The 24,159-nt window shown below is 40.7% G+C and overlaps 1 protein-coding gene across 2 annotated transcripts in view; it reads left to right on the top strand.

Moving 5' to 3' along the window:
- Positions 1 to 17,635, top strand: part of POU1F1 (POU class 1 homeobox 1) — a 60,604-nt gene extending 42,969 nt beyond the window's left edge. For both annotated transcript variants that reach the window (XM_077480115.1, XM_077480116.1), the window contains exons 5-7: positions 1,952 to 2,116; positions 5,151 to 5,211; positions 12,093 to 17,635. In XM_077480115.1, coding sequence (XP_077336241.1) covers positions 1,952 to 2,116; positions 5,151 to 5,211; positions 12,093 to 12,306 — 440 coding nt within the window. In that variant the 3' untranslated portion in view covers positions 12,307 to 17,635. The remainder of the gene's footprint in view (positions 1 to 1,951; positions 2,117 to 5,150; positions 5,212 to 12,092) is intronic.
- Positions 17,636 to 24,159: the final 6,524 nt, after the last annotated feature.

The following is a 24,159-nucleotide window of genomic DNA, read 5'->3' as shown; positions in this document are numbered from 1 at the left end:
AGCAGAAAGTTTGATGAACACACCGGGAGTAGCTGTATTTAGCTGCATTCCAGCCGGAAATACGCCATTTCCGGGCGGAGGTGGTGATAGCGGCTTTCCCACAGGTTGCCACGCATGCGCCACAGACCACGGCTCTTAGCAGTGGAAGGTGGCCAAGGCAATGGTAACAGAGCCGAGGTAGCGGGCGAACACAACGCACACGCGCAATGAGGTTAATCTTAACATGATAATTGGCCACCCTACCCAGTGTGCATGCGCCAACGAAGGATGCAGTGGATGGAGAAAGGGCAGATCATGAGGGGCTTGAAGCTCAGCCCAGTGACCCCGCCAATCACTGCCCATCCGGTCAGAGAAAGGAACGGGTGGGCGGTGCTGGGCGGGCACAGTGGAGGAAAAGTCCCCAATACTACCCCAGGGTCACCAGAATGGGTCCAATCAGAGAGATAGCACAGAATGAATGACAAAGTATGCAAACTATTAGGACAAGCTAGCAATGGTGTGCTAAGCATCCATCCAAAGCCATACATATACAAAAATAAGACATTATTAATGAACCAAAATCCTAGACAGTCATAAGAGGCTGGTTGTAGTTAGTCTAAGCAGAGATATACAGTATTCATTTTGAAGGACTTAATTTAAGGAAATCTTAATACAATAGTCATGGGGGCAGTTAAATAAAGACCAGAGATCAATTTGACCACAGTCAAACAAACAAACAAACAAACAGAGGACCCCCTTATATAATAGTACAAGGGGGTTAGGTTGATAATGGCCATGAATTAGAAGACTAGATCTAGTGGGATAAAACAGAAGCAATCATGATGCAGCAATACGGAGCCATTTCAAGGTTGTTTTCAGCACAGCGACAGACTATAGAAAAGGCCTGTATGACAATGTTTCATTGAGGCCAGGGCAGCGGGTAGCATTCAATGGCTCAATCCAGAACGTTTCCTTCTGGAGGATCAGTTTATCCCATTCTCCCCCTCTGGGGTCCTTGGGGATGATGACCAGAATGCAAAAAGAGACAGAGGATGTATCAAATCCATGGTAAATGTTGAGGTGTCGACTAATGGGAGTCAACATTGTACCATTTTTAGAAGTGTAAATAAGATCACTGATCTTCTTCCAGCAGGACAATGACACCAAACACACTGCTAAAGCAACAATTGAGTGGTTTAAGAGGAAACATGTAAATGTGTTGGAATGGCCTAATCAAAGCACAGACCACAATCCAGTAGAAAATCTGTGGTCAGACTTAAAGATTGCTGTTCACAAGCGCAAACCATCCAACTTGAAGGAGTTGGAGCAGTTTTGCAAGGAGGAATGGAGCTGTAATAGCTGCAAAAGGTGGCTCTACAAAGGTTTGACTTTAGGGGGGTGAATAGTTATGCACATTGATTTTGTCTGTTATTTTGGCCTATTTGTTGTTTGCTTCAAAATAAAAAAAAATAAAAATCTTCAAAGTTGTGGGCATGTTCTGTAAATAAAATTTTGCAAATCCTCAAACAATCCATGTTAATTCCAGGTTATGAGGCAACAAAACACTAAAAATGGCAAAGGGAGGGGGGTGTGAATACTTTTGCATATATGCGCCTGGCCGTCATTCCGCTATAGGCCGGGAGGGAAGTGGTTAAACAGACTGAGGTGCCACCTTGCGGTGTCAGACTGACTGAAACGTAATGTCCCAGAAGTGTTCTATTGGATTTAGGTTAGGCAAGTGTGGGGGTCATTCAATGGTATCAATTCATTCATCCTCCAGGAACTGGCTGTATTGTGAAAATGAATTTCTCCTCAATAGCTTTAGATACAACTATGAATGAGGGAACGTTTCTAACTGCTTGTTCGGAATATGTAAATAATGATTTGGGCACAGGTTCCCTTTAAGTATTATTATGTAAATTTATAAGATAAGCTTTGTTGACACATACATCTGTTTATTAATCTCAAGCAGGATATACTCAGACAAATGTTGGGGAAGCTCTTGCTGCTGTACATGGTTCCGAATTCAGCCAAACAACCATTTGCCGCTTTGAAAATTTACAGCTGAGTTTTAAGAATGCCTGCAAATTAAAATCAATCTTGTCAAAATGGCTGGAAGAAGCAGAGCAAGTTGGAGGTATGAACACATTTGTGGATAGTGATAACGCCTAAAGGAAAGCCACACTTCTATATCCCTCTCTTGTATGGTGCTTGCTTTTCTTATTCAAATACAGTAGGTGGCGCTAAGAGTAATCATACATTTCTGTGCAATAACAAACTCCATGTGAATACGGGTGGTATTGTACTGGATTGATAGTATCCCGACCAGATATTAGGCTTATATTAGCAGGCGTAACCGTGGGGAGGGGCTGTTACTGCACAGTCAGTGATCACTGGAGAAGCTGTATGACAATTTTATGGATTATTTTAAAGCTTTCTACCAGCTTTAAATTGAAAACATGGCTTGTAAATGAATACAGCCCAGCTATAAAGTCTCTTAAACAGATGGTCAGAGTCCAGGGTACTAGACAGATGAAAGGAGCAATGATGGACATAATCAGCAGTGACGGGCCCATAATCAGGTTAACCACAGACAAGTACAGTGCAAATGTGATCCAAACAATACATAGGAATAATCTTTGTGATATAGGAGCGCTGAACCTTATTCGGATGCGCTTTAACCACTTGCTTACTGGGCACTTAAACCCCCCTCCTGTCCAGACCAATTTTCAGCTTTCAGTGCTGATGCACTTTGAATGACAATTGTGCGGTTATACAACACTGTACAACTATAATTTTTTTTCCCACAAATAGAGATTTCTTTTGGTGGTATTTGATCACCTCTGCGGTTTTTATTTTTTGTTAAAAAAAATGTAAAAAGACCGAATTTTTTAATTTTTTTAAAAAATGTTTTTATATTTTGTTATAAAATTTTGTAAACAAGTAATTTTTATCCTTGATTGATGTACGGCACTGATGGGCACCGATAGGTGGCAGTGATGGGCACTGATGGTGGCAGTGATGAGCACTGATGGGTGTCAATAATGGGCACTGATCAGCACTGGTTGTTTACACTGATAGGCAGCACTGTTAGGTGGCACTGATTGGCACCATTGGGGATAGGTGGCACTCATGGGCATTGGTAGGTGGTACTGGTGGGCACTGGCTGGTGGCAATGGCAGGTGGCACTGGCAGGGGATACTGGTGGCACAGATGAGGCAGTATTGCCTCTTCCTCTTTAGGATCGATGTCCCTTGCTCATAAGCTAGTGATCGGCTTTTTTTTCTCCTCACGCTGTCAGCATGAGGAGGAAAAAAAACAATTACCAAGCTTTTGTTTACATCGTGTGATCAGCTGTCATTGGCTGACAGCTTATCACGTGGTAAGGGGCCTCAGATCTGTGATCACCCGAGTCTCAGTAAATCGGTGATCACAGCGAGTGCCCTGCAGGGGGCGCGTGGGGGGCATGCAAAGGGGGGGCATCGTATGGGGGCATCGTATGGCGGCCTCCCAGAAATTCAGGTCCGCGCTGTGGCCATCATTTGGCTATATCGCGGATGCCAAGAGGTTAAAAGGATGGAGGATTTGTGATCCTAGAGGCTGCTCACCAGCAACTGTGGGGTCTTCCTGGACCCACAGAGGAGTGTATTAAAATTTGAAAGGATGGGAGTGCCACACCAGTTTGTACAGGCTTTTAAAAAGATGTTTATTTTAAAAACAGAATATATGGAAGAAAAAGGGGTGGAGTAGAGGGAGGGGGGGGCATTTAAAAATTTCCAATGTATTATTTATTTATTTATTTTTATGTTGTGAGATTTATGAATGGATAAATGATAATGTAATGTATGTTTAAAAAAAATATATATAAATAAAAAGAAATTTGAAACAAAAACAGGATAATGTGGGCACTTGGATTGGAGAGGCCTTTACAATACAAGTGCCTGCATCATCCTGTTTTTACCCCTGATGAAGGGGGAGTGCTGAGCCCCAAAAATGTGTTTTCTGTTACTAAATAAAAATCTTGTAAAAAATCTGTACAAGCTGGTGTAGCACTCCCATACTTTCAAAACTTCAATAGGAATAATCCAAGGTATGAACAGTCAGTCAGACAGAAGTATATGACAAAAAAGAAAAGGAGGGCGCACCAACCTAGTGCATTACCACTAATAGAGCTTTTTTCAATAAAACACAGCAAAATATATACTCACAAACGAGTATTGATAGAAGGCATAATCAATAAAGCAGAATGGGTGGGAAATTGTTGTGGGTCATTGCATAATAATTAATCATGTTTTCAATCAACATCTGATGCAAAGGTTCCTATATTCACTACTCTATTTATCCAATATTAAAACTCTAGATGTCTAGCTTGCAATCTTGTATTTAGAAAATGCTCAAAGAAAATCTATAACCGAAACAAGATGACGAGGAGTTTCTCTTTGCAGTACTGCCTTCCACTATAAATTCTTGGAGGGTTTGTCTCTGCTCCTACAAAGCAAGTACAAAAAAAGTGCTGCAAAAAATACAGTGTTATGCCACGTACACACGATTGGAATTCTCGTCGGAAAAAGCTCTGATGGTTTCCCCATCAGAATTCTGACGGAATTACGCTCAAACTGTCTTGCCTACACACGGTCACAGCAAATTCCGACCACCAAGAACGCGGACGACGGGACTAGAAAAAGGAAGTTCAATACCCAGTAGCCAGTAGCTTCCATCTCGTAGTTGAATCGTGAGTTTTTGCGCGTCGGAATTGCATACAAACAATTGGAATTTCCGAAAGTTTTTCCATCGGGAAAATTGAGAACATGCTATCAAATTTTTGCTGGCGGGAATTCAGCCAGCTAAATTCCGATGGAGCATAAACACGGTCGCATTTTCTGATGAAAAGCTCTCATCTGTCTTTTACTGGCCGAAATTCCGATTGTGTGTACGCGGCATTAGTTCTTCCACACCCCTGTATCTGTGAATATGGGTATTTAGATATGTATTGGCAAAGAAAAGAAAAAGAACACAAAATTGAAAATGGTGTACAAACTTAGATGTATATACCATTTTTTCAGGGTAAACTGTTGATTTAACCCTAACCCGTAGCACAAGGTCATAAAGAACTATTGCTTAGCTCTAAACAGCTAACACCAAGAATAACATGTTGTGTTGTCTCCAAACAGCATTGTACAATGAAAAAATTGGAGGAAATGAGCGTAAAAGAAAACGCAGAACAACTATAAGGTAACAATGACTCCTTTGATTGCCTCTTGTGGGCCTTTTTTAAAATCAGTACAGATATTCATTGCAAATTGAAATGTTCTCACTTCGTAATGTCTGCATCTTATTATACAGTATCTAGCGACAAATTATTTACCACTAATATGGCTTTTTGTAATATTTCAAGAATAGTTACCAGTCCTTTAGTCCTCACTTCCCCTAATGCCTGTCTGTTAGACAAAAAACAATGTGATGGATGCTGCACTAAAAAACTTAAGTAAGCCCCAATAGCTTAAAACAAATGTGCAAAATTAACAATAATTAAATATTACAATTATGCGTATAAAAAAAATACCTAAACAAATCCATATTTTACTATTCAGCAGTTCTGTGTAAACCTCTGTCACATATCTAATTATTCACCTGTATGATATAGTATTCAAAATAATTCATGACAAAAATATACAGTATATAAATATGTTGTGCTTCATATTTCCATGTGAAATCAGCACAGGTAAAACTGGGACTTGAAAGATTATTATTATTTTTTTTTTTTTTACGAAAAAAGTTTTTTGCACATGGGTTATAAAACTGTTAACAGGTTCACAAAATGTTTTATGTATATATATATATATATATATATATATATATATATATATATATATATGTATGTTTATTTATATCATTAATTCTTTTCAATACTATATGATTGAGATCAATAAATAGATAGGTGATAGAGGTTTGCACAGAACTGTTGAATAGTAAAAGAAAGATTTTATTTATTAATCTTTTATACACATAATTGTTAATTTTGCACATTTGTTTTAGGTTGTTGAGGGTTCATTTAAGCTTTTTTAGCACCGCACCCATCACATTTTCATATGCACTGGTGATCCCACTATTAAGGGGGTTCACACAGTTTGGTGCCTGTCATTTGGGAGAAGAACCTCCACTTACGCTGATGAGCACAGGATTTGTCTTATTTTAAAAACTCACATAAGGCTCGAATGATAAAGTAGACATTTACTGTATGAAAAGCTTTCTTAAAATGTGAGCATGTTTTATTAAGTATTTATATACATATTATATAACTACAATCATATGTATGTCAAATAAAAAATACAGGAAATGGAATAAAGTGTTGGCAAAAATAGCAATTACAATAATGAATATTGAAAAGAATGACAGGTACCATATTTGTTTTATCCAGCAACTCAGTGCAACTTATAATATCCAAGTGAAAGATATAACACCAACATGTCAGAACAAACAAAAAACAAAACAAAAAGGGAATCACTGAGTTTGAAAATGGATCACCCCCCTCCTAAAAATAAAAACAAAGGAAAATCCCCAGCTCAACTTACCAGCCAGGTACAAGTTAAGAGATAGCTACAAAGAAGATTCAAAGGCTTTATCAATGTCTAGAAGCACAGCGAAGTCTATTATTAAGAAGTGGAAGGTATTTTGTACAAAAGAGAACCTCCCTGGATCGGGACATCACTCCAAACTGGATGAAAGACCCAGGAGGAAACTGAGGCTACAAAGAGGCCCACAGCAACTCTGAAGCAGTTGCAGGAGTTTATGAGAAAGAGTGGTCATTGTGTGCATGTGACAACAATATCACAAATTCTCCACAAATATGGCTTGTATGGGAAGGCTACCAGAAAAAAAGCCTCTCCTCAAGAAAGGCCACATGCAGTCACGACTGAGCTTTACCAAAACGCACCTTGAAGATTCTGAGGCCACATGGAAAAAGGTGTTATGGTCAGATGAGACTAAAATGTAATTGTTTGGTCTCAACACCAAACAATATGTCTGGCGGAAATCCAATACGGCTTACCATTCAAATAACACCATTCCTACAGTAAAGCATGGAGGTGGTAATATCCTGTTATGGGATGTTTGTCTGTAGCAGGGACTGGAGAACTTGTCAGGATAGAAGAAAAATGGATGGGGCAAAATACCATTAAAAACTTGAGGAAAGTCTGCTGCCCTCTGCCAGAAATTTGTGAATGAGAAAAAGGTTTATCTTTCAAGATGACAATGACCCAAAGCAGACAGCAAAAATTACCACACAGTGGTTGAATAAAACTGAGAAAACTGTAAATATCCTTGCATGGCCAAGTCAGAGCCCAGACTTAAACCCCATCGAAAATCTGTGGAATGACTTAAAGAATGCAGTCCACAAATGGTCACCATCAAATTTAACTGAACTTGGGCAGTTCTGCAACAAAGATTGGGCAAATATTGCAAAGTCTAGATGTGCAAAGTTAGTAGAGACATATCCCAACGGACTAAAGGCTGTAATTAAAGCAAAAGATGGTTCAACAAAAACTGGCACAAAAAAGGGTGACCCTTTTTCCAACTCAGTGATTCTGTTTTGGAAGTTATTTTTTTTGCCTGACATGTTGGTGTCATATCTTTCACTTGGATGTTATAAGTTGTTATAAGTAAATACAGCTGGATAAAATAAAAACTGTGTCTGTCTTAATTTCAGGCTGCAAGGCAACAAAAATAGGATTTTTAAAACAGCTTACCTGTAAAATCCTTTTCTTTGAAGTACATCATGGGACACAGAGCCATAGTAGTTACTATGTGGGTTATAGGCCACCTTCAGGTGATGGACACTGGCGTGCCCTAAGACAAAAAGTCCACTCCCTTATATAACCCCTCCCACTACTGGGAGTACCTCAGTTTTGTAGCAAAGGAATACACGTGTATACCAAAAAGAAGGGAGGGACCTCTGTATCCAGTGATGTACTTCAAAGAAAAGGATTTTACAGGTAAGCTGTTTTAAAAATCCTATTTTCTTATCATACATCATGGAACACAGAGCCATAGTAGTTACTATGTGGGATGTCCCATAGAAATGCCAACTGAAAGGAGGGAGACACAACAAAAGTAGGGCATTAAGAGACTAGAAGACTTATACTGCAGCCGTAGTACACTGCGCCCAAAGGCGATATCCTTGTGACCTTTACATCTATTTGATAGAACCTGGTAAATGTATGGACTGAAGACCAAGTTGAGGCCTTGCAGTTTTGAGCCATGGAGACTTGGTGATGCACTGCCCAGGAAGCACTAACAGCCCTGGTGGAGTGTGCTTTAGTATGAAAAGGTGGAATTTTCCTCTTTAAACCATAAGCTTGAACAATCACTTGACCAATCCATTTAGAAATAGTAGATTTTGACGCTGCCTGTCCTCTCTTAGGACCTTCTGGCAACACAAACAAAACATCTGTTTTACGAATCTGAGCGGTCACCTTCAAGTAGACCTTGACTGCTCTCACCACATCAAGAGAATGTAGTGACCTTTCTTCCACAGAACAGGGTTCTGGAAAAGCCAAAGTAGAAACTACTGAACCTGACAGCCCATGGTCTTTCAGAATGTGGATCTCAATATCCAAACCATTAAATTTAGTGTTTCTAAGGTAGGATGGAATACCGGACCTTGTGAGAGAAGGTCTGGCTGTGGTGGTAGGATCCACAGGTCCCCTACCGCCATCTTTATGATCTCTTCATACCAAGAGCTCCTGGACCATGCCAGGGCCACCAGAAATATCTCCTTCCCTTCCTGCTTGATCCTACAAAGAAGACACAGAAGCAGCAGAACAGGAGGGAATACATAGATCAGTGAAAAACCAAGGCATCTGTTCAGCATGCCAGTGGATCCTTTGTCCTTGACACAAAGTAGTCAATATTTCTGTTGAACAGATCCACGTCTGGAATTCCCCATCTTTGACATATTGACAGAAAGATGTCAGGGTGAAGAGATGATTCTCCCAGGAACAACTTTTGGTGACTCAAGTAGTTCGCTTGCCAATTCTCTATTCCCAGAATGAAGACTGCCGATAGGCAAGGAATGTTGTCCTCTGCCCAGGATAGGATATGATTCACCTCTTTTTGAGACGCACGACTTCTTGTGTCCCCCTAGGTGATTGATATAGGCCACTGTTGTGGCATTGTCGGATCGGATCCTGACAGGACATTTCCGTAATCTGAGCGCCCAGGCCTCCAGGGTCAGGCGTGCTGCCTGAATCTCTAGAATATTGATGGGCAAGGTCATTTCTGTTTTGGACCATTTTCCTTGGACAGATGATTCTTCCAGGACTGCTTCCCAGCCCAGAAAGCTGGCATCTGTTGTCACCAGGTAACTGGTAGGAAGGACTTTCCTTTCTGAAGTTTCTTGGATATCAACCACCAACTGAGACTTTGACGCACTTTGAGGGATAAACGCATCTGGAATTCTAGAGCTTGGATTTTTTTGTTCAAAGTTGACAGGATACTGTTTTTCAGCAGTCTCCAATGAAACTGCGTATAAGGAATGGCCTCGAATGAAGCTACCATCTTTTCCAACAATCTCATGCAAAATCGAATAGAAGGATTCTTCTTTGTCTTGACCACCTGAATCAGCTCCCTCAGGAACTGATGTTTGCCTGGGGCAAGAACACCCTCTTCTGAGCTGTATCTATGATCAGACTCAAGTACTGCAATCTCCTTGATGGTTTTAAGGAGGATTTCTCTAGGTTGGGAATCCAACCTAAGTATTCCAGTTAGATGACTGTGGAGACCAAAATCTGGTTTAAGCGGGCTACCGACTGATCTATCAAGAGTAGATCATCTAAATAAGCCAGAATCATTATACCCTGAGCCCTTAATATGGCTAAAGGGGGAGCCAGAACCTTTGTAAACACTTGAGGTGAAGTAGCTAGACCGAAAGGCAGAGCTACAAACTGAAAATGAAGATTTTCTATCTCGAAGCGTAGGAAAATAGATACTTGTAGATAAGCATCCTTGATGTCGATTGACGCTAGCAGTTCTCCACCTTGTAGAATGGAGACCACTGATCGGATTAACTCCATGCAAAAAGAGCGGATATTCAAAAAACGGTTTAGATCTTTGAGATCTAAAATGCAAGGAATGGGTCTGGGTTTGGTTTTGGTGTCGTAAAAAGGTTTGAATAAAACCCTAACCCTTGCTCTTCCATGGGGACCACCGATATCACTTTTTGAGACAAGAGATGATCCAAAGCCAGAAAGAGAGACTTCCTTTTTCCTGGGTCTCTGAGAACGTTTGATCTGCGAAAACGAGGAGACGGGAACTCTCAGAACTCTAGTCTGTAACCTAGAGATTTTGAGGAAGAAACCCATTTGTCTTGACATTGTTCCTGCCAACTGCAGGAGACTTCCCCCTACTCGAGTGAGCAGAGGCGCCCCTTCATAAGGAGGTTTTAGTATATTGTTTAGCGGGCTTCCTCCCCCAGGGCCTTTCTTTGGATACGAGGCCTGGGTACCCTCCAATTTGGCCTAAAAGACACTTTGAATGGATCTGGCTGCATGGCTAGCCCCAGCAAGGATTGCTCCAGTGGAGCTTAGCACAGCACATCTTTACTCGTGACCAACACCTTAGACACTGGTGAAAAAACTGAGGTAATCCCAGTAGTGGGAGGGGTTATATAGGGACTAGACTTTTTTTCTTAGGGCATGCCAGTGTGCATCACTTGAAGGTGGCCTATAACCCACATAGTAATTACTATGGCTCTGTGTCACATGATGTACGATAAGAAATGTGATTATTTTAAAGGGAGGTGACTCTTTTCTATAACCACTGTGCATTCAAAAACAAGCAATCAGAGGTCTGATTTTCTAAACTTTAGTAAAACTTGATGATATACAGAACTAAAGGAGAGGGGAGGTGGGTGGAGTTTGTAGTGCTGGCAGCTATCGTCTGTTGGAAATTATTAAATAACACAAAGGCTAGACAAAAGCATGAGAGGCAGGGCAGCACTTTTTCGTCTATGTATAAATCTGGTTTGGATTTTGACAAACCAGTGGTTGGGCAATTTTTGCTTTTATTCTTTATTCAAGAATATTGTTAATTATCCCAAATACATCACAGACAACAAGAAATGTAAAGCTCCTGCATTTTCCGTCTGATGTGAACTTAATGTATTTACCTTTTAGGGCTTCTTTGTAGGTCTGTGTTTTATCTGTTCATCAGTCCGTGCTGGTGTAAGTCCCTACTTAATCTTGCACGTCAGCCCCTTTGTTTTGCATTTGGGTTAGGCCCCTCTGTCTTGCATCACAGAGCTCACCTTTTGCTTTAGGATCCACTAATTATAATCTAGGAGTGTGCGCTGTCTTGTATAGAATGACCTTAACTGTATTGGTTTTGGTTTTTGATCCTATTTATCTGTCTGTACCAATTTTGCCTTTAGTGCCGGTCTTTCTGCATGTGCATCCTCTGTTTTTCCTTTCTATGAGTACTGGAAGTTGTCCTGCTTTGCAAGTCTATCTGAACCTTCAACAGCCTTGGGCAAAAGCTCCTGGTCCCTGCACCCCAGTTTCAAACCATTCTTCGTCAGCTTACAAAACAGTTTTGCCTATCCAAACCTGTACTCTTGCTGTGCACAGGCTTTCCATAAGAGATCCCAGAGCCACTAGATACAGCAAGTCCAGTAGTCCTCGGTTAGCAGTAATACTATGCACTCGGGATAATCAAAATTATCACCAAATAAGTAGCTCTAGGGCCCCTGCTTTGCTTGAAGTAAATCAGTTTTCTTAGGTGCAAGAGTAGTCTGGCTGAGGCCCATATTGATGGTATGCTGCACATCTGGGGGCTATTTAGCATAGTTTTTTACAGTTTCTGATAGCACAATTCTTCCATACAGTGGTTATTCATATACAAAAACTGGGAAAGAAAGCAGATATATTGATTACATCAACCAATTTAATCACACAAAATTTCCTTGTGTTGTTTAAAACATGAAATTGAGTATCTGGTTGGTTGCCATTAGTAATACCTCAACATTTCCTTTCTTAAATTTTTTTTTGTACATGAAGTCTGTTATTACTTACTTTCTGTGGTTTCCCAAAGAGCTCATGCATTGATTTTAACATGAACAGCATAGCTGCAAAAGAGGCCCTGGAATCACATTTTGGTGAACAAAGCAAACCTTCATCCCAAGAGATCATGAGGATGGCCGAAAGTCTCAATCTTGAGAAGGAAGTGGTCCGAGTCTGGTTCTGCAATAGAAGACAGAGAGAAAAGAGAGTGAAAACCAGCCTACACCAGAATAGCTACAGCACTTTCACAAAAGATCATCATGAATGCAGATGAAGAGGACACCTGTAAAGAAATGCACCTTATAATTATTTTATGTCTACAACTGTGCCACTCTCAAGCTATGATGACTTTATTTGGGAAATGCAGATCTTTATTGTAGTGCATATACTATTCAGTGACTAGCTGAATTTGCAAAATTTTACTGCATGCGATAAGGGTATAATTTTACTAATTTGCGTAAACTATTGCATGCAGTAAAGTAAGTCCAATTCATAAAAAAATAATTTAAAAGAATGGTATTTACTGTATAATAAATAAATAAATGCCAGTAAATATCGCTTTAAAAACTCTTAAATCCAATTCACATACAGACCAGAGAGTAAAAAAGCATGCAATATTTACCACCAGGGTTTTGCTGGTGGTATCACATGCCGTATTTGTCAAAAAAACAGTGTGGGGTCGAGGGGACCTCCACACTGTTTTTTAACAAATAGCTGGTTGCTAAGGAGTGGTCCGGGAAGCCGGCCACCGAGTCCATAACAATGGATGACTCATGAGCTGTCAGCGGGTTTCCAGCCCGGGTCTGGTATAGTTTCCTAGGGAAACCCCATGCCAAAATAAAAAAAGGAAAATGGCATGGGCCCCCCCCCAGAATCCATGCCAGACCATTGTACAAGCATGCAGCCCGGCAGGTCAGGAAAGGGGGTGGGGGGGCGAGCAAGTTGCCCCGCTTTCCTGAACCATACCAGGCCACATGCCCTCAACATGGGGGGGTGCTTTTAGGCAAGAGGGGCCCCCCACCCCAAAACACCTTGTCCCCATGTTGATGGGGACAAGGGTCTCATCCCCACAACTGTGGCCAATGGTTGTGGAGGTCTGTGCAGGGGCTTATTGGAATCTGGAAGCCTCTTTTAACAAGGGGGGGGCCCAGATCCAGCCTCTTCCCAATGTGAATGAGTATGGGGTACATAGTACCCCTACCCATTCACCAAATAAGTGTCAAAAAGTAATTGACAGAGACAGTTTTTGCCAATTCCTTTTTTTTTCGGGTGTGGTGGGCAGTGTGATTGATGATGCATTTACATCAGGGGGCGTTTTTTTAAAAAATTTTAATAAAGGAACTGTTAAAAACTGTCACTGTATGTTTATTACTTTTTGACACTTTTTTTGGGAACGGGTAGGGGTACAATGTACCCCATAGTCATTCAGTTGGGAGAGGGGATCTAGATTCCGATAAGCCCCCTGCCTGCACACCCCCACAACCACCAGCCACATTTGTGGGGATAAGGCCCTTGTGTCAACAGACGCAGCAGCAGGACACAGAAGCGCACCCGCATGGGTGTCCTGTAGGAGAACGCTTCTCCGACGGGACACTTGAGAAGAGGAGGGGCTAGGAGCGCCATGGAGGGACCCCAGAGGATGATCGGGCCACTCTGCAAAACCAACTGCACAGCGTAGGTAACTATGACATTTTTTTTTAAACCTTTACAACCCCTTTTAAGAAATGTAAAAAAAGTTTAAAACAAGTACATATGATATACCTTCCTATTTACTAATGATGCCATTAGGAGTCAAAAAAGTCAATGTTGATTGACAGGCTGAAGTTCCACTTTAAATAAACACTGCTAAGTCTATTGAAGAACATTCACTTAAAGACAATTTCAATCCAAATGAAAACTGCAGACACATTTCTTAAGGCCCGTACACACAATCAGACTTTTTGACAACAAACATGCAAATTAGCTGTTTTGGAGCAACATCCGACCGTGTGTACGCTCCATAGGACAAATTTTTTCCGTTTTAATCGGACATTTGTTGGCTGTGCGAACAGACAAACTTTTTGACAACATAAGTCCAATGAAGCAAAGTCTGACCGTGTGTACACAAAACCATTGGACTTTTGTACAAGGTACAAGCACGCATGCTCAGAACCAATGCAAAAGATCAGACAACAATACAGAAGTCGACCAAAGGTGGCGCTGGAGTAATTGAACGTCCTCTTTTGAAGTGTCATCAGTACTTTGAAACGTCACTACGTTCGTGTTTGTTGCCTAAAAAGTCAGATCGCGTGTATGCAATACAAACATACGCCAACGCCCTTTGTACAAAAGTCCACAGGAAAGTTTGTACAAAGTCTGATCGTGTGTATGAGGCTTAAGAAATACTGGAATCATGGGAGGTCTTGTTAAGGCCCATACACACGATCAGACTTTTTGACAACAAACATGCAAATTAGCTGTTTTGGAGCAACATCCGATGTGTGTATGCTCCATCAGACAAACTTTTTTGGTTTTCATCGGACTTTTGTTGGCCGTGCAAACGGACAAACTTTCTGGCAACAAAAGTCCGATGGAGCAAAGTCTGATCGTGTGTACACAAAACCATAGGACTTTTGTACAAAGTGCAAACAGGCATGCTCAGAACCAATGCAAAAGATCAGACAACAATACAGAAGTTGACCAAAGGTGGCGGTAAAGAGCAGAAAAAACACGTGTTTTGGTGAAAGTTGGCTGAAAAAGTCCTGCTGTGTGTATGCAATACAAGTTCAGGGCCGACGCCCTTTGTACAAAAATCCAAGGGAAAGTTTGTACAAAGTCCTATCGTGTGTATGAGGCTTAAGAATATTCTATGGACTAGTAGTGAACAAACAAATGTAAATTTCATGATAGAAACAATAATGAAAACTGAAGTTAGAGTCCAGGAAAAAAATATATCATACAAATGAAATTACTTTTTGTGAATTGTCTTATCTGCCAAAAAATCTATAATTCTGTTCTCCCAGTCCTGTGACCCAGGCACACCTACCAACCAATAAGGGCAACTGTCATAAGGAGACAATAAGAAACAGTTCTTCCCCAATAGGGGAAATTTCCCTTCAACAAATCTTTAATTTATAGGGAATTTCATTTCCTAGTATTTCTTTTCATCTAGTACAGATATAATGCCGTCCTCTCATCAGTTTCTGATACCAGCTCTGCAGACACACAATCAATTCCTGGCCTTTCATAAATACTATACTACAGTTAAAGACAACGCTAGTACATCCCTTATATGTACCAGTATTTATTTATTTTTCAGCATATATACTTTTTGCAGCTGTCTTCTGGCCAGTCTTGCAGAGTCATCTTCCTCTTCTACTTCCCTCCAATGGTGGGCAGCACACAATGTTGCTAATATAGTGACATGAACGACATTTTGTGCAACAGTATTGTGAAGGGGAGGAGAGGTTGTCTGGGCACGCAGGAAGTCAGTTGTTTGCTGTTGGACATCATTCAACCTAAAAAAACAACGTCTGAAGGAGGACAGAGTTTAAAGTCTGCAGGGCACATCTCCAGTACTTTATATTTTCACGCCGGGTGAGCAAATAAAATTTTCTTCCGAAACCTGGAGCTGGCTTTTAGCTACATAGCTTGTGTCTGTTCCTTCATAAACCCTGGCAGCAACACCACTGGAGCTCTGAGCAAAAGGCTGTGCCCCCTGAAATGTTTCACCTCAGAGGATGCACATCAGAGTTATTGATGGTGTTAGTGCTACCATTTTTAGAAGAACAGAAACAAGTTAAGTGGATTAATTCTGAATTCTCTTAGTGAAAAACAGAACACGCCCATACATTATAATCTTAGAGGGAAACTATCATATTTTTTTGTTTTTTTAAAGTACTTAGATGTAGATATTAACGTTATCATGACCTAATGTAAATCACCTTACCTACAGTATGTGTTATTTTGAGATAACAGATATATGTATGCCCTCTAGTTCCTTGGTCTTCATGCAGATCTGTTGGATTCAGTACTTTTTGATCCCTTGATTTGATACAAAAATTCAGATTAGGAGTTCTGAATCCACTGTGTCTTTCCTAATTGGCAGGCTTGTAAAGTGGAACTGAAATGATATAATGGTACCCATGATACTAACATACCTTTGTTAAGATCAATGACACAACTATCAACCCATTCCTGCATGCCAGGGTGCTAGGTGTAATCCTGGATCTGAACTCTCCTTTTGGCCCCACGTCCAATCCCTGTCTAAATGTTGCCGCCTCAACCTAAGTAACACTTTCAAAATATGCCACTTCCTAACCAATGAAACCACTAAGCTTCTAATTCACTCCCTGGTCAACTCTTGCCTTAACTACTGCAACGCCATCCTCATTGGATTACCTTCAGTCCATGATGAATGCTGCTGCCAGACTCATCCACCTTACCAACCGTTCACTGTCTGCTACCCCTCTCTGTCAATCCCCTTACTGGCTTCTGCACACCTAACACATTTAATTCACAATACTAACAACTTACAAAGCCATCCACAACTTGACCCCCCGCTACATCACTAACCTAGTCTCCTCTAGGACTTCTCAAGAGCCTCTCCCATCCTATGGAGCACCCTACTCCTCTGCCCAACTATCTTTTACTCTGTCCACTTTTAGGCAATCCCTGAAAACACCTGCTCTTCAGAGAAGCCTATCCTGTTCCCACCTAACTGTATTTTCACTTTCTACATCAGCTCACCCCCCCCCCCCCCAGTTATTACCATTTATATCCCTTGATCCTTCCTTTTAAATTGTAAGCTCTATTGGGCAGGACCCTCAGTTTCCTCCTGTATGTTTATGTCCTGTGAATTGTATTGTAGCTGTACTCTCTGCCCTCATGTTGTAAAGCACTGGAAACTGCTGGCACTGTTTAATAATAGTAATATTACACAACTTCTCCCTCACCCTTCGATTGTTGTGCACATTGAAAAAAGCCCAAGCTCAGATCAACATAGTGGCATTCTTCTCTCTTAAGTGGGGTACACACTATAAGAAAATCGGGCGAACGTTCGACCTATTTTTCACGATGTTTTACAGCAAATCGGAACCGATAAATGAAAATTCTCGTACGACAAAGGTTTTTTTTTGTTGTTTATTGTTTCTGATCATGCGCCGGCTTTCTTTTCTGATTTTTCTTGTACGAAAATGGTACACATTAAAATGAAAATCATTCATTCTGTTCCCATACGAGAAAAATTTTGGAGTTTGTCCCTTTGGAAATTTTTGTACGAAAATTCTGAATCGGCTGTCGAAATTTGTGTACACAAATTCTTTGAACGAAAATGTTCGCCTTATTTTCTTATAGTGTGTACGAGCCTTTAGTTGTACTCAGAGTCAAATAGCACCTTTAGCAGTACTGGAACGGTGGATTGCACATGTAGCAATCGGTCACACTTATGCAAAGATCTGCTGGCTTTCTTATTTCAGTCAACTGAGCTGAAGGAGAATGCATAAGCATCCAGCTTCCTTGGTGCTAAGCTTTGGGCAGGGCAAGAGAGAGTTGGTAGGTTTTGATCACACAGAAACATACAGGCATACCCCACTTTTAAGTACACAATGAGGTTTATTTACTAAAGCTGGAAAGTGCAAAATCAGGCTCACTTCTGCAAAGAAACCAATGAGCTTCCATTTTTTATTACCAAAGCTTATTTGAACAATCTGGGGTTAGAAGCTTATTGGTTTTTATGCAGAAGTGAGCCTGATTTTACACTTTCCAGCTTTAGTGACTAAACCCCATTGTGTACTTAAAAGTGGGGTATGCCTGTAATTAAATTGAACTTGAAGAACATAACACACTACAAAATACCATAAAACTGTATGCATTTGGGAGGCTTGTATTAGATGCCATAGCAAAGATGGCCAAGGGATCATCCCAGAGTCATAGGACTTCATTCCAACTTCAAGAAAGGCCAGTCCTTATTTAGGGCAGCCATGTTTACACATTACATAAACAGGCTGTACTTCCCTCTTAATAGTGCCGTTAAGTAGTTTTATCTTACTGTTACCTTGTTTCACAATATGGTCTGCTCTACTAAACATTTACATTAAAAAAACATTTTATTGAATTGAATGCATGTGAAACTGCAATCTCCAGTAGACTAATGAGTGTATATATATATATATATATATATATATATATATATATATATATATAATTTAAACTTGCTTCAAACAATAATATATATATATATATTGTTTGAAGCCAGTTTAAAAAATATTTCCACAATAAAGGGAGCTTACCACGTGACAATGAAGATGCCATGTTGCTTTCTATTCCATAGCTGGAATGTAAAATGCACAGTTGTAGACCTTAGGGATTTCCTGTTAAATGTCAGATATGCTTACTTTACTGTATTTATTCTTTAGCTTATACTATTTGTTACCTGCACTTGACTGTTTTTGATTTATTTATTACATTTTAATAAATGTAGGTGTTCTCAGCACTGTATTTTTTGTTCCAGCTATAGCAAGTTGCAGTTCTACAATATCGCCACAAGGTGTCAGCATTATTTCATCAATTTGCATTGTTAGTACAGTTCTACAATATTACCACAAGAGGTCATCATTGTTTCATCGATTTGCACTATTGCTATTTGCAAAAAGAAATTCATGCTTAGTAAAGGAGTGCTACCACTAAGACACTAATTAAATACCACATGTGCTGCCTAAATAATTTGAAACCAGAACCCAAGTTTAATTTTCAGACCTGGTCTGCGGGAAAAATGTAGATTAAAACCAAGGTATGTTTTTTGTTTTATTTCTAGAATTTAGGTCAGCAAGAAACAAATTCAGATTTGATTTTCTTTTTACTATTATTAATGCACTCAGTAAAAGTATGCTATCTGGTCAGAATCCATCTTGTATTGTTCTAACTTCAAACCTTAATATAGATTTTCCCTAATAGCTCCATTGTCCTATAGAACCCCCTTCTACTTATCTCAGGTGAGTTCCTCCAACAGATTTTGGGACACTTTTATGCAAAACAAGACATGTCATTTCATTCAAGTAAATTCTGATTGGTTGCATGTGAATTCTATAATGGTCTATAATGGTAATGGTTAAGTAAAATATAACCAAATAAATGTACTGCAAAAATGTAAAATAAAATATTAAAAAATAATTAATGAAAAAAAAAAAAAAAAATATATATATATATATATATATATATATATATATATATATATATATATATACTTGAAGCACATAAACACATACATGCGTAGTATGCTTCCCAGTGCACACATTTTCTCCAATAACCACTATAGGCCTTATTTATTAACCCCTTCCTTCCCTGCCTGTATTTAAATGACGTCCACAGGAGGGATCTCCCATCCTGGGCGGGCGTCCTCGGCTTCTTGGCCGTCTAGGGGGGCGCATGCCCACCGCGTCACTTGGGAGCCGATGCGAGTGCCTGTCGGCCGTGATGCCTGCCGGGTACCCGCAATTGCCAGTAACAGAGCAGGGACGTGGATCTGTGTGTAAACACACAGATCCATGTCCTATCAGGGGAGAGGAGACCGATCGTGTGTTCCCAGTACAGAGGAACACTGATCGGTCTCCTCCCCTTGTGAGTCCCCTCCCCCTACAGTTAGAATCACTCAGGTAACAGTTAACCCCTTCCCTGCCAGTGACATTTATACAGTAATCAGTGCATTTTTATAGCTTTGTGAATAGTCCCAAAACAGTGTTAAAAGTGTCCGATATGTCCACCGCAATGTCACAGACACGATAGAGATGCTATAACTTTTGCGCAAACCAATCAATATACGCTTAATGCGATTTTTTTTTTATTTTTATACCAAAAATATGTAGAAGAATACATATTGGCCCAAACTGAGAAAAAAAACATTTTTTTAAAAATTGGGATATGCATTATAGCAAAAAGTAAAAAATTTTTTATTTTTTTTTTTCAAACTTGGCACTCTTCTTTTGTTTATAGCGCTAGAAATAAAAGCCACAGAGATGAGCAAATACCACCAAAAGAAAGCTCTATTTGTGGGGGAAAAATGCTAAGAATTTCATTTGGGTACAGTGTTGTACGACTACGCAATTGTCATTCAAATTGCGAAAGCGCTGAAAACTGAAAATTGGCCAGGGCAGGAAGGGGGTGAAAATGCCCTGTATTGAAGTGGTTAAACAAAACAGTGCAAAGTGCAGTATCCCACATCAAACAGATTTCATTATTACTGGCCTATTATTATTACGAGAAGCCTCACTGCCTACAGGATTATGTAATGTAGTCTGTATAGTAAGATACCTAGAAGTTTATTTATGTTGGGTAGAGTAAATACCCTTTGTGTGTGGTGCAGCCCCTGCCTCTTCCATATTCCTCACCTATGAGAGGATGACATGGGGCTCACCCACCCTCTGCTTTCTGGGGTGCCTGATGATGGGGCAGCGTAATGTGGACATGATGGGACAGCATTTCAGTCATGGGCTAGATCACTCAATTTTGATCCAGTGTGATTCAAGTAATTAGGGAGACCTGCAACATGTGTACTCCTGTATATTAGGAAATAAAAGAAATGTAACAAAAAAATAAAATATGAGTCACCTCAAGGCCAGGAGCTTCAACTCGCAGTATGGAAGAAGAGCAGAGCATCACAAGGAGAACTTTGGCTGCATGGACAACCAACTATATATATATATATATATATATATATTTTTTTTAATTAACATACAGAACTTTTTGGAGAGATGGATTTTAGGTTTACTTAGATAGTGTTAGGTTCCTCTTTAAAGCCATCTCTATCAAAACTATATATTTTTTTTATTTAAATAGAGTGGGGAATGGTTGAGAACTTCTGTTCGGGTCTTGTTGCTCATGACTCCATTGTGGAGATTATGCTCACCTCCTGTCCCAGTGATACCTTGGCACTAACAGGCCAAAGCAAAAACACACATTATGCAGCACAAATGCAGTGGGGATTGGGGGGGCGCAAACCAAACCTAAGTATGCGATCACGTGACACTAGCTCCTGAGTCTTCTATCTGTAGAGGAGTCTGGGTGTGGACGTTCTATTGGCTTCTTGCATTATGGCACAAATCTCCAATGGTATGTTATTGATCATGCTACAGGGTGTAGCCTATTCAATAGGTAAGCACTTGTTCTGTGCATTTAATTATTAATTGGTACTACTAGCCAGTCAATAGTGTGTGAACAACATGCTAGGCCATCATCTATATAGCTTTTCCCACTGCTAGCTAGTTTTGTAGAAAGCAATTGGGAGATCATAAAAACAGAGGGAAGGGATCTGTGTCTCATAATGTATTCCAACAGACAGATTTTTCTAGGTCAAAAATCCTTGGGCATACACTACCAGCCACAGGATCTTTAGTCTTTACCATGGGATGTCCAATAGCAGAGGGGGTGGGCGACGCAGCAAACAATGCCAGCCATGCACTTTAAAAAGTGCCTTTCCTCGACACTTGAGGTAACAGGTATATAATAATGTTGTACGTTTTGTCGTAATGACATTGTCAGGAAGCGCTCCCTGACAACGTCATTACAACGAAACATACGTCAAGGCACATCCGGGTCACATTACCTTCTTCTAGGCACTTCCGGTTTAACAGATCAGGCGGTGAAACGCATGCCAAGCCATACAAGCGTGAGCATAGGAGGCGGCTGTTTTTCATAGTTATCTAACGTTGTTATACCGGTTACCTCCAGTGCCGAGGAAAGGCACCTTTTAAAGTAAGCAGCCATTTGGCCTGTTGTTTTTTTATTTACATTTAATAAATGGATTTATGCTATGATATTACCTTTCCACTTTCTCCTAACTACCATTCCAGCGGAACTTTCTCTGGCTTATCCATCTGGTACCAGCATAGATCCCAGACCATTGATTAACACAGAACTACCTGACCTATCTTTTTAAGTAAAGAGGTCATGGTAGTCTGGTAAGTAGGATACTTACCTTCACTCATCGGGTGTCGCTGCATCCAGAATTGTCTTTTGGCAGTGGTGATGGTGTAAAAGTTCAAAATTTTTCACATAACTTATAGACGTTATTTTTTGCCCATTTTTCAGCTGTTTAATGATGCACATTGCATTATTTGTTTAAGTGTTCACACATGTTGATGCATATGACAGTGTAAGCCCTTGTACACAGGGTCAGAGATTCCAACGGAATGTGTCCTATCGGACCCTATTGTCAGATAATCCGACTGTGTGTGGTCTCCATCGTACTGTTACCGTTGGAATATCCGACGGACCAAGTTTTCCAACTTGTCTATAAAATTTTCCGACAACATGCTCCGATCGGACATACTTCGATCATGTGTAGCCTACTCCGACGGACAAAGTGCCACGCGTGCTCAGAACAAATTCCTAGACCACAGCTATTGGCTACTAGCCTGAACGTAGTCCCGTCGTAACGAAATAACGTTATGTACAATCGGATTTTCCGACTTTGTCCGACTGTGTGTATGCAACAGTTTCAGACAAAATCCAACTGATTTGGTTGTCAGAATGTCCGACCATGTGTACAAGGGCTAACAGACCAGATAGTTTCATACTACTAGTCAACGTGCTGGTTTGATCAACTTGCAGGCAGGTGTGTAATATATCTATGAGCATAACACTGGCTGTTAACTGATTCACAGTTGATTATACTCATATGTTATTTATTCTGCTACAATTTGAACAGTATTGTTCACAATGATTATGGAATATTGATCACTGGCAATTTATTGTTACATTCATTAAAGTGGTTGTAAACCCTTACAACACACTTTGACCTACAGGTAAGCCTAGATTAAGGCTTACCTGTAGGTCCAAGAAATATCTCCTAAACCTACGCGGTTTAGGAGATATTTGCCGAAAGACAGGCACCGCTGTCTACGGCGCATGCGCCGCAGACAGCGGCACGCAGGCGCACTGAGCGCGGCACTGTCAACGGCGAATATGCCGCGCGTGGCGGCTCCCGTGGGCATGCACGGGAGTGACGTCATTGCGGCTTCGCCGAATGACAGTGGCGGAGCAGTGAGACCCAGCGAGAAGATGGATGCGCCGGACTACAGGGGACAGCGGTGACTTCGCTGGCTCCTGTGTCAGGTAAGTGACACATAATGGACCATTATGCTTTACCTTTGCAGGGAATGAAAGAGGAAGTAAACTCATCAGGGTTTACTTCTTCTTTAATAGTGCCCCCTTATTTCTAATTTCATTGCTTTGCACAAAAGGAAAAAAAAAAAAAAAAAGGCTTCAAGGTGAAATGGTAGACCTATTTTACAAGCGGGTAGAGATGCTCAAGCTCGCAGGCTCCTGTTGGTTAGAATCAGGGTTCTGGGTTCAAAGCCAGCAAACTGAGAATGGATGGTGTACAGGCCCTGAGGACAAATCCAAACAACATGGGAAGGTCCATAGAGAGTCTAAAGAGAAGTTTGAGTAGGCTCAAGTACCATATTCTCCTGAGGCATTTGGATGCAATAAGAAATGCAATCAATCCTGCAGCAGAGGGGGAAAGACAGAGAAAATTGAAATGACTGCATGCACATCTTCCTAAGAGGATCAAATATGCTCCCTTTTTAGTGGCACGATTTCTGGTGCCTTCTTGATAGTTGACGTAGGCCACAATGCTCCCTTTTAAGTGGCACTGTATCCAAATTCTCATGGGGTGCCCTCACAATTGTGGGGTCCAGCATTGGAGTGACAACTAGGATATTGATTGGAAGATGGACTTCCTCCAACATGTCCAAGTGTTCTGTTCTGAGAAGGCATCCAAGACTCCTCCCAAGCCCAATAGAATAGCATCTGTCCTGATAGCCATCATCTCAGGGACAGCCTGTCCTTGTGGGTCAAAGAACCAAGCCTGTTTGTACCACGCTGCCAGAATGCTGTGTTACAAGGGTCTCAAGTGAAGTTGGGCATAAAGGTATAGCCTTGAAAAAGACAATCAGCAGGCTCACAAACATCATACAGTCACAGATGGGAAGATGTAAATGGGCATCCTGAAAGTCTTCCAGTGGGAGGCAGTGACTAGCCTGAGTTTCATATGGAACTTTGGAACTTGCAGGAAAAAGTTGAAGTTTTAGATTCAGATGCCATTTGGTTTGGGAATCAAAGATGTTTGGGTATAAGTCTAAAGAGCATT

The sequence above is a fragment of the Lithobates pipiens genome, unplaced genomic scaffold, assembly GCF_037356315.1.
Source record: "Lithobates pipiens isolate NorthernLeopardFrog02 unplaced genomic scaffold, aLitPip1_a1.2 Scaffold_16, whole genome shotgun sequence".
Lineage (NCBI taxonomy): Eukaryota > Metazoa > Chordata > Amphibia > Anura > Ranidae > Lithobates > Lithobates pipiens.
This window is presented reverse-complemented; position numbering and strand designations above follow the sequence as displayed.